General features: G+C 39.6%; 2 protein-coding genes across 3 annotated transcripts; one reads left to right on the plus strand and one right to left on the minus strand.

Moving 5' to 3' along the window:
• Window positions 1-2,068: 2,068 nt before the first annotated feature.
• On the minus strand, window positions 2,069-5,508 carry LOC139564610 (tRNA N(3)-cytidine methyltransferase METTL6-like). The gene is made up of 5 exons (XM_071384275.1): window positions 4,732-5,508; window positions 4,507-4,641; window positions 4,246-4,416; window positions 4,013-4,154; window positions 2,069-3,176 (listed from the first exon to the last, which is right to left on the minus strand). Exons 1-5 carry the CDS (start codon window positions 5,032-5,034, stop codon window positions 3,022-3,024), a joined length of 906 nt encoding a protein of 301 aa, XP_071240376.1. The 5' UTR covers window positions 5,035-5,508; the 3' UTR covers window positions 2,069-3,021.
• Window positions 5,509-5,519: 11 nt separating this feature from the next.
• On the plus strand, window positions 5,520-11,575 carry LOC139564608 (ELL-associated factor 1-like). 2 transcript variants are annotated; one of them, XM_071384273.1, is made up of 6 exons: window positions 5,520-5,767; window positions 6,962-7,062; window positions 7,203-7,339; window positions 7,459-7,637; window positions 7,754-7,993; window positions 8,122-11,575. In XM_071384273.1, the coding sequence occupies exons 1-6, from the start codon at window positions 5,665-5,667 to the stop codon at window positions 8,169-8,171; spliced, it is 810 nt and encodes a 269-aa protein (XP_071240374.1). In that variant the 5' UTR covers window positions 5,520-5,664; the 3' UTR covers window positions 8,172-11,575. The 2 variants fall into 2 exon arrangements, with proteins under 2 accessions (XP_071240374.1, XP_071240375.1); XM_071384274.1 differs by having other exon boundaries at window positions 6,962-7,056.

Below are 11,575 nucleotides of genomic sequence, written 5' to 3' on the forward strand. Positions count from 1 at the left end.
TTCCACTTTGTGGAGCAGAGCTGACCTCAGCCTGAGCCTGTACGAGAGTCTTTTCTACAGGAAGTGCCCTCTCAATAAAGGAAAAGACAGCAATATAAGAGAGGCGGATGTTGGCATGGTCCTGTTGAGTAGGGCAGAACATTGAGGATAAAGATATGTACTATATTTTATCTCTGAGACACACTGAACATTCTGCCCAATTGAATAAGATAGTGAAAAAGAGAGGGGGCGAGAAATATGAAATCATACCCTGCAATCCCTCCTATCACATTCCTCTTATGCAATATCATCACACTCATGGGGGCTCCACTTCACAAAACATTCCAGGTGCCTATAGCATCTTCATATACAAAGGATCCTAAGGGCTGATAAGGATCACAGTGCTGTGTATGTTTAGAGGAAAAGTGCCAAGTGTTATAGCAGTGAGTGAATGTGGACTAGGTTAGATTAAGAGCACATTGTTGGGGGTAGAGGCTCACAATAATGATTCCCCTGGACCATCAGTAAGACCCCTTGTCACGCGATAGAAAGACGGGCGCCACTTGTTTATGTGTGTGTACAGGACGGATCAGGGTGTGTACCTGTGTCACGAACGTTATAATGGTGACAGGTGATGAGTGATGATGGGGACCTTGAATAGGACTGGGAGCCCCTGTGTACTCCCTCTACGATTCATTGTGCTGCTATAGACTTCCTATTGACAGGATATGGACATGGCGGGTACTGTGCATATTCACTATGCACTGGGCACACACTGGTCGAATAAATGTTATTTCCACGTTGTTTCAATGAAATGACGTGGAACCAAGGTGGAATAGACGTTGAATTGAGTTCTGGGAGCTGCACTGATTATCTGATCTATAAATCAACCCCATTTCTAAACAAATGATAGATCTCTGTCAGAGATGAATGTCAGTGAAACTGTGCAAAGCCTTTCTCAGACTAATCTCTTGTGGACAGATGTTAACATGGGCTCCCGAGTGGCGCAGCGGTCTAAGGCACTGCATCTCAGTGTAAAAGGTGTCACTACAGTCCCTGGTTTGAATCCAAGCTGAATCACATCCGGCTGTGATTGAGAGTCCCATAGGGCGGCGCACAAATGGCCCAGTGTCGTCTGGGTTTGGCCGGGGTAGGCCGTCATTGTAAATAAGAATTTGTTCTTAACTGAGTTGCCTGGTTAAATAAACAAAGTCGATGCAAGACTTTGGTTCTAGGATGTTGAAATGATGCTCAGACCCATGTGAACCTACCTGGTGATATAAATAAACATTTTAAACGGAAGTGCTTTGCTGTATCAGTAAACCCAGAATAGGCTATAAAAAGCCAGAAGGGAGCTGGCCTTTGAGCCCCAGGTGTCTGGTGGGGTTGTGGCATTTCACTGAATGTCAGACTCCTCGTGTACTGTGGATACAGCTGCCCTCACGTTCCTGATGATGTGAGAGGAGTGACACGTGTTCCCTTGTCTCATCTCCCAAAGGTGACATGGCACAAACCCACACTGACCCAGTCCACTGCTGGAAAGGGCAAATGCGTGGTGGGGTCAGTTCCACATTAAAAAATACACACAAAAAACCTACACACACATCTGTAAGGTCTTTGAAAAGGTTACATGTGATTAACAATTTCAGCTTCTTGCTGTTGACTCATCCTACTACAGGGTCAGGGGTCACTTTGTGGTGTCACAGATGGGTGGATTTGGGGGCAGAAAAAAAAGAGGTGGTCTCAAAAACGAATCCAGATGCTTTTTGTTCAGTGCCTAAAGACATAAAAGCAGAGGTATTCTCATATGTAGTGGCAACTTAAAAATATCAGGATCTATTACTGTTGCACTAAAACAAATCCTGCCCACTCAAAATCATTAAGGTGAATAATCTCAGACACCAAGAACTAAAATCTTGCACAATTGTGTCAGATATGTTACATGCAAATCCTGCCCACTGTCCACGAGAGATTATTAAGTGCATGACATCTACATTAAATCACTTTTACAAGTCAACATGGGTTTGCCAACTATGCACATTGTGTATGAATGCTAGGTAAACATGATCAACTGGAAACATAAAACAAATTGAGCAGGATAAAAAATATGAATATTTATTTCGACTAACCAAGGAGCACTTGATGTTACATCTTTTTTTACAGGTTTTGTTGCCCCCTTGTGGTAAAGAAAATGTATTACTTGATTAGAAAAGTTGGCAGCAAAAAATAGTATTGGAACTTTAACAACTCTGAAACTATACAACAAACCATTCTCTCTAAGAAATGATCCATCATATACAGTTTTATCATTGGTGTAAAGTAATTAAGTAAAAATACATTGAAGTACTACTTAAGTAGTTTTTTGGGGTATTTGTACTTTACCATTTATATTTTTTACAACTTTTACTTCACTACATTCCTAAAGAAAATATGTACTTCTTACTCCTATTTTCCCTGACAACCAAAAGCACTCGTTACATTTCGAATGCTTAGCATGATAGGAAAATTGTCACATTTACGTACTTATCAAGAAAACGCGCAGTTATCACTACTGCCTCTGATCTGGCAGACTTCACTAAACACAAATGCTTTGTTTGTAAATTATGTCTGTGTTGGAGTGTGCCCCTGACTATCAGTAAATAAAACAAATTGTGCTTTCTGGTTTGCTTAATATAAGAAATGTAAAATTATGTATAGCATTTACTTTTACTTTTGATACTTAAGTATATTTTAGCAATTACATTTACTTTTGATTATTCTATTTAAAAACATTTTTTTTTTAAACTTTTACTCTAGTATTTAAGTGGGTGGCTTTTACTTGAGTAATTTTCTATTAAGGTATCTTTACTTTTACTCATGTATGACAATTGGGTACTTTTTCCACCACTGAGTTATAATAATAAAAAAGCATAATCAAACAAATGGCACTTAAATCAGCAATACGGCAGTGTAGGCTTTTGTCCAATGATATCCATTTATATATGAAGGTTTCAGTCCATTTGTGCCTTTGAAGGATTCAAACATTTGTTGAGGAAAGGGACTTCAGGAGCCCTGTAATTGGTCTGGCCTTCGGAACTTGCTTTGAAGGAACACCCTGGGCACACAAAGCCCCTCCTTCTTATTGACCGTTTCTCGTAGCACGTACTCATTGGTTACACTCTCGAACCCCGCCCCTCTGAACAGGTCTGCTAGGAGCTCTGAAACACAGACGTTCAGATTTGGTATTTTATTAGGCTCCCCATTAGCTGTTGCAAAAGCAGCAGCTACTCTTCCTGGGGTCCACACAAAACATGACATCATACAGAACATTAATAGTCAAGAACAGCTCAAGGACAGAACTACATTAAAAAAAGGCACACGTAGCCTTATTATTGATGCATACACACAAACTACGTCAAATAGGGGAGAGGCGTTGTGCCGTGAGGTGTTGCTTCATCTGTTTTTTGAAACCAGGTTTGCTGTTTATTTGAGCAATATGAGATGAAACAGAGTTCCATGCAATAATGGCTCTATATAATACTGTACGCTTTCTTGAATTTGTTCTGGTTTTGAGGACTGTGAAAAGATCCCTGGTGGCATATCTGGTGGGATAAGTGTGTGTGTGAGAGCTGTGTGTAAGTTGACTATGCAAACAATTTGGAATTTTCAACACATTAATATTTCTTATAAAAAGAAGAAGTAATGCAGTCAGTCTCTCCTCAACTCTTAGCCAAGAGAGACTGGCATGCATAGTATTTATATCATCCCTCTGATTACAATTAAGAGCAAGACGTGCCGCTCTGTTCTGGACCAGCTGCAGCTTAACTAGGTCTTTCTTAGCAGCACTTGACCACACTACTGGACCATAATCAAGATTAGACAATAATCATGATTCAAAATGTATAAACAGAGAAAGAGTCCCACAGAAGAGACCAGACCAACTGCTTACTGCTTGTGGGTAATTCGAAAAGACAAAAAAAGACAATAAAGAAAGACAAAAAAGCTAAAATAACTACGAGGGAAAATGTTGGAGAGGAAAGAGGAATGGACTGACCTTTGGAGAAGAAATAAGACCTGGTACCATCCTGTCTGACGTAGAAGTTCTCTCCCAGTTTGTTTCCGGCCTTAAACCTCATCATGGCGTGGTCATACAGACCATAGTCCCTGAACAGAATGATGCCCCCTGGCTTCAGAACCTGACACAGAGAATGTCAATAAAGTCACAAGTTATTTTGAGGGTGTTAAGTGTTTACTGCAGTTTCATCCTTTTCCTCAGCCCCGTCTCACCCTGTAAATGTTGTCCAGAGCCTGCTGCATCTTGTCTGGGTGGATGGCTGAGAGAACGAATATGAGCGTGGCCACATCCACACATCCCACTGGGATGTTTCCCCTCAGGTCATCCTTAGTCAGGTCACACTGGAACGCACTGCAGCGCTCAGCACAGTACAGGGAGTGTTGCTGAGGACAAAGAGAAAATGACACTGGATATCAGGGTTGTTTTGTTAAAAGTCCCACTGGCTCTGGGTCATCAGTGGTACATCTTCTTACCTTCACAAACTCCACAGCTCGTGGTGAGAAGTCACAGGCATAGACAAAGATGTTAAGGTCTTCCTCCAGTAGTGGGAAGATGCAGTTCCCAACCCCACAGCCAGCTTCAAGCAGGACCAGCTTCTGGGCTTCAAACTGAGAGAGAGAGAAACGTACCGTATTGAGAAATGTATTGAGATGCACCCCTAGTTGGAAACCTAACAACTTCCTACGCCATCTTCTTACCTCAAGGCACACTTTCAGTTCTTCAAACTCTCTGGTGGTCCAATGCCTATCCTTGAAAAAGTTTGTTGTGTTCCTTTTGTAAAACAAGTCCCAGTTTTTCTGTGCCTCCTTTTCCAACTTCATCTGCTTGAAGTCAGACACCAAAGTCTGGTCACCTGTCAGTTTCTCCATCTCTTTCTCATTCAAAGTCCTGCCAGTAGATGTTTTGCTTTGGACAGGTGGGGTAAGACATCGCAATCCGTCTTTGGGTTCCTCTCCAGGGAGTACAACATTGGCTGTGTCGTCTTGCTTTGATAGTGCCATAACTTGCACTACTGTAATTAACGGCAGTAGCTAATAGCAGAACTTCCTTGACATCCTCAAATCTATTATTTCATCAATCCATATGAAATTATCCTGCTAATGTTAATGGATGACACTAACACATTATAGTGATAGATAGACTGTTATTGAAAATGCACGAAATATTTTCACATACATTTTTTATGAACGCAAATGTTCCAGAAATGTTCTAAGACTTCGCGTGTGGCATGTAGTCTTCTTCGTCCGTGTGGGAACAGTGTTTGATTACGATGATTCCGGCATGTTCATCTCAGTCAGTAAAAACGTTGTACTTATTCGTGTGAGTGAAAATCGTATTATTATACTAATATATAATAATACATCGTTACTAATTCTAACGTGCTGAATATGCAGATTTTTCGGTGTTTATTTTGGGGTCAACCCAATTAGGGTGCTCAGATCCTATCGGTGACATTTCAGCACTGGAACAAACAGGAAAAGGAGTGGTCATGTGACGTAGGGATTGTTTTTCAAAATAGCTTAGCTAGCTGCATAGCTAGCTGAAGTATCTTATATACTACGTTATTATCATTCAATTTTATAACGCAGCATAATTTAAATAAATGTGAATATTAAACTTCTAGCATAGTCATGAATGGGAGTACAAATCCGCTCTTGGACAAAGAAGAACATGTTTTGAAGCTCGGAGAGAGCTTTGAGAAGAGGCCAAAATCATCATTTCACACCATCAGATGTTAGTAGTCTATTTTTATTGATTAAATATAAATGTGTAAATATGTTACGTTTATTTTACTATACCCAACTTTAGTCACTCCTTTTGACAAGTTGGTAAGTTAGATAACGTTAGCTAACTATCTTCGTCAGCTAGCTAACGTTATCTAACAATGTAGCTAGTTATTGTTAGTTAGCTAGCACAAAAAACTAACGGTAACGTTAATCCGGTACGATAGTACATTACCAGAAAAAATATTGTAATCGGATTACAAATACTTTTGAAAACGTAGGTAGCGTACATTAGCAAGGTCATTACTTTTAAATTCAGAAAGAATGTTTGCAAAAAAATACATGAATACCTTTCTGTTTTCTCAATGATATTCAATTCAGTACTGAAAAAAGGCGCAAATTAAAAACCTCTTAATGGAATGGGCCCTTTTTCTTTTGACATACCCAAATCTAACTGCCTGTAGCTCAGGCCCTGAAGCAAGGATATGCATATTCTTTGTACCATTTGAAAGGAAACACTTTGAAGTTTGTGGAAATGTGAATGTAAAGGAATGTAGGAGAATATAACACATTAGATCTGGTAAAAGATAATACAAAGAAAAACCCCCCAGGTTTTTTTTGGGTTTTTTGTACCATCATCTTTGAAATGCAAGAGAAAGGCCATAATGTATTATTCCAGCCCAGGTGCAATTTATATATTGGCCACGAGATGGCAGCAGTGTATGTGCAACGTTTTAGACTGATCCAATGAACCATTGCATTTCTGTTCAAAAATGTTCAAGACTGCCCAAATGTGCCTAATTTGTTTATTAGTAACTTTTCATGTTCAAAATTGTGCACTCTCAAACAATAGTATGGTATTATTTCACTGTAATGGCTACTGTAAATTGGACAGTGCAGTTAGATTAACAATCATTTTAGCTTTCTGCCAATATCAGATATGTCTATGTCCTGGAAAATGTTTTTGTTACTTACAACCTCATGCTAATCACATTAGCCTACGTTAGCTCAACCGTCCCGCAGGGGACACACCAAATGCGTTTGATGGGTCATTTTTTACTTCTTCTAATGCCTCTTAAGGGGAAAGTAATCAGATTACGTTACTGAGTTTGCGTAATCCAAAAGTTAGGTTACTGATTACAATTTTGGACAGGTAAGTAGTATTTCTGACATAATTGCCTTTCTCACTCTTTCACACTTGTAGATGATTTCAAACCAGCTTCAATTGACACAAGCTGCGAGGGAGAGTTGCAAGTCGGTAAAGGAGAGGAAGTCACCATCACATTACCTCACATTCCAGTAAGAGTGGGTGTTTTTTAGTCATTGTTACTCAACTGTGGTCTTTTGCCTGTGCTGTACAATGACAATTTCTGATAACTCCACTTCAGAAAGATGAAAGCAAACTGTGTACTTGATCATGATACTTGTTATTGTGTTGTTCGTAGGGCTCTACACCACCCATGACAGTATTCAAAGGGAATAAGCGGCCATATCAGAAAGACTGTGTTCTTATCATCAATCATGACACTGGGGAGTACATGCTGGAGAAGTTGAGCAGCAGTATCCAGGTCAAGAAAACCAGGTGAGGGGTTAACCAAAACACTGTCTCAAAAATGCATAGTAACAATTAACCTTTAGGAGAAATGTGTTTTGCAGATCATTTGTGACAGTAGATGTGCAGCTGTTGACTTTGTTTTTCAGAGCGGAGGGCAGCAGTAAGATCCAGGCCAGGATTGAGCAACAGTCGGTGCGTGCCACTGCCACCCAGCCTCAAGCACAGTTCCGTGCCCCCACTAAGCCTGGTGCAGGGGCCAAGACCTCCCCCTCCCCTTCCAAGGACAACCCCTCCCCTGAGCCCCAGCTAGATGACATCAAGAGAGGTGAGCCTCTTCATGTGTTGCCACCACTTTTACTAAGTGATCATTCTTGTTTCTCTATTGACTTTGTCTGTGTACTGACTCTGTTGCCTCTGTCGCCCCATCCTGGCCTGGCACAGAGCTGCGAGCGGAGGTGGATGTTATTGAACAAATGAGCAGCAGTAGCGGCAGCAGCTCATCTGACTCTGCCAGTGGCTCTGGTAGTGGGGACGACAGCTCCAGCAGTGATAGGGAGCATGACGCCCCTCATCCTCAACCTGTCCAACTCCCTCTCCCCCACATCCAGCCCTCCCCCAACCCCATGGTCAATGGAGGAGCAGACAGGCAACAGGGCAGCAACCAGCTGATGAACACGCTCAGTGAGTACCAGGGATGGTAGGGCCAGTGTAGCACTCTACGTTGAGATTACTACTAATCATTTATCTCTTGATAGAAGTCTGTAGGTGGTGGTTGCAATGTAGTAATGTGTGTGTTGGTGTGTCCACAGGGAATGACCTCCAGTTGAGCGAGTCAGGCAGCGACAGTGATGATGACTGAACTGCCCCCAGTCTCTCTCCTGCCCTCTCTTTCTACCTCTCATTATTATACCATCTTGCTCTCCTCTTTCTTCTCTTTGCCTGGTTCCGTTGTTTCGTTGCTGTGGTAACCGACCCAACTGTAAAGTCTGGTTTTATTGTATTTTTTTATGTCTCTGTGAAGCCGGCCAACCTGGAGATTTAATAGTGTATTTTTGATTAGCTGTATATTTTGTTTTGTTTAAAAAAAATCCTTTTACATATGAAAACATGCTAAAGAATATATATTAGAATGCATGTACATATTTTCTGTAGTTAGAGCTCCTAGTTGTATCAACTTGTATCACAAGTCTTTGTTGTTTTCTTGTTTCATCACAAGGGGAGGGGCTTATTTGGACCATATCACCCCCATCTTCCCTATTTATCTGGAAATCAAAAGAAAGCACTGAAAGCATTTCACCCATTCCATGTTTTTATCAGTATCATGACACTTTCAAAATCAGTCTTTCAAGAGGCCAGGATACAGCTCACATCGAACTAAGCTACAGATGATACAAAAGGACATACTCATATTTTTTATGTAAAATCAGTTTCTAAAGTTTCGGTTTCTGTTCTGGTGAACAGGTAAATATCAGTAACATGTAAATGAGCCTGGGTCAATCCTTTACATGTCAAAGCACTTTAGTTTAATTGTAATATCAACACTTTCAGCAGTTTCCACCGAAAATATTTTGCATTGCTTTTAACAGCACCTTTCTGACCTAACCTTTAAATGCAACTAACACCCAGTACTTAGAGTTCACCATACCCTTTATAGCTAATATTCTACTATTTCCACATCAATCATTTGACTTTCTGATTCTGCCTCACTCAATAGCTAGGTTTCCATCCAATTGGTGACAGATTTTCATGCTAATATTCTAAAATCCGCATTAAAACAATATGTGCACATTCCCACCAAAGATGTTTCCATCACATTGACTTGTTGCGTATAACAGTCTGTGCGTAATGACGTGGTGCACGTAAAAACAACTTTTGCGATTTAATTACCATTAAATACAAGTTAAATGGGTTTCCGTCGCATTTGCTGTTTTTTTTAAGAAGAAATGTTGCGTTATATTGCGAATCTCTGGTCTTTGCACGTGCGCTCTAGCCAACAGTTTGCAGGTAGGCTAGTCTACATGATGAGATTATTACGGATAAGAGCGTGATTATTTGTATTTGTCAAACGGCAGCCAAGGATCGATCATCATGTCACCAGAATAAGACCCTCGATATTTATTGGAAAGGAGCATCAAGTTCATCACCGTGCACTTTCACCACCCTGTGAAGTTTATCATCATTTATTTCATATAGCCTAATAAACTGCAAGCTTTCCTGAGTCGTAGTGGGAGGACCACACAATATCACATGACTCTAAATGTACTTCTATATGACAGTTATTACATCAATATTTGCACATAAATGCGTTTCCACCGCGATTTCTCGCATAATTCATTTTACAGACACAAAAAGATCCCACTTTGTCTAGCGTATTTCATTTGGAAAGTTTACCGACAAATGTGCTGTTTCCATCAAGCCTGTCGTGGCATTTTTTTAAAAATCCGACATGTACTTTACTCGCATAAAAAGGTTGGATGGAAACCTGGTTACTGGCCCAACCATATATCACTGTCCAAAGTTCCCAACCATATATCACTGGGCTAGTTTCAGACCAGTGTAGACATTTTTAGAAGTACCAAAGAAGCAAAACAAGTACTTTTTAGAATACAGACACTGAACATCTATTTTTACTTAGATATAAGTCTATTTTCATGAGACTGAGTTACTCATAAAATGTAACAGCTGCTATACATTGACCACTTGTTTTTTCATTAGTTCCATAGATTCAACAGATTTGGATTGATAGCAGTCGCATTGGATCACATCGTTTAATTTAGCAACTGTTGTGACAGTGACCAATAGCGCGCTAGAATCTGCGCAGATTATTATAGCAATTGTGAAGATCACCACAAACTTGCAGTGTTTGCATGCTATTTTGGAACATGCACGCTTTCTATTATTACAGAAGACATTTATAGTTACTGTAGGCTAACCTCAAAATTTGGCCATGGATGTGTGTTACTCATTTTAAGGTTGAATAAATACCTTTACATTAGTTTGTAAAATAGCCTTAACTTTATGCTATTTACTGTATTCCAAAATAACCAAATATCAACATTTTAAAGGAGATGTGTCTAATGCTTGGATGGTTTCATCTGAGCCACTGGCTTAATCCTATTCTTTAACTTTTATTTTTGGTTCAGTTGGAGACGTGAATCCAACATATAATTTGTCTCAAGTTAATAGGCTATTTACTGTATTGCAAAAGTGATATTGAATTGTGTTTGGTTGTCAACACAACCAAATATCAACATTTGAAGGAGATGTGTCATTTTTGCCACTGACTTAGTCTGGCTTTAATTCCAGTTTGTCTACATGAATTTATGTCAACCAAGAATCAAAATGAAAGAATATGACTAAATCAACGTTTAAGTGCATTTAAAGTTAGATGTGATTTAGTCCTATTCTTTAACTTAGATTTTTGGTTGAGATGGAGACATGAATTCAACATATCAATTATTCATTTGTAGACAAACTGGAATTAAAGCCAGACTAAGTCAGTGGCACAGATGAAACTATCCAATCAGAAGATACTCTCCTTCAAATGTTGATGTTTGGTGACAAATATCAAAGCTTAGCAGGAATGGGCTTGGTTAAAACCCTGGATGGGAGACCAAATGAATAGCTGTATATAGATCAACTCTCCAACAGAAGGTGCTGCTGAGCCTATTGTTTTTTTCTTCTGATAGTGGATATGTCGTTGAAGATCTGACGTTGTTTCAAAGGTACAAATTCAACATATTTTACACAAAAGTGGTTACAACGATGACATAATCCTGTGGTTGAAATTTCACCCCCAAAACAATAGTTTTTTCAAATCCAATATATTTTCCACATAGATTCCATGTTACAATACATTGACAAATTTACGTTGAAACAACGTTGATTCAACCAGTTTGTGCCCAGTGGGATGTGTGTTCATAAGGTGCTTAAATGGTATTTAACTGGTGCTGTTGTGTGTCTGGGACATGGGTATACTGCGATGGGTATACAAATGTAATATAATGTTTTGTTTTCACAGCCGTTTGGATCCATGAACTTGAATGGCTAATGCTATTTCCAATTTGTGTCTCTCTGGCATCCAGTGTTATTTCTGACCCATACTGTCCCAGTACAACCTCTCTTGCCACATTTATCAAAGTGGTTGACTTCTTGCTTCTATCTCTAGTTTTATGTGCTTTGAGGTTTATTAACGTGTGCACATGTATTTAAATTGGAATTAACTTTTTATCAGTCAACCAAAATAAAGAAAGAAAACAGTCA

The sequence above is a fragment of the Salvelinus alpinus genome, chromosome 35, assembly GCF_045679555.1.
Source record: "Salvelinus alpinus chromosome 35, SLU_Salpinus.1, whole genome shotgun sequence".
NCBI classification, from domain to species: Eukaryota; Metazoa; Chordata; class Actinopteri; order Salmoniformes; family Salmonidae; genus Salvelinus; species Salvelinus alpinus.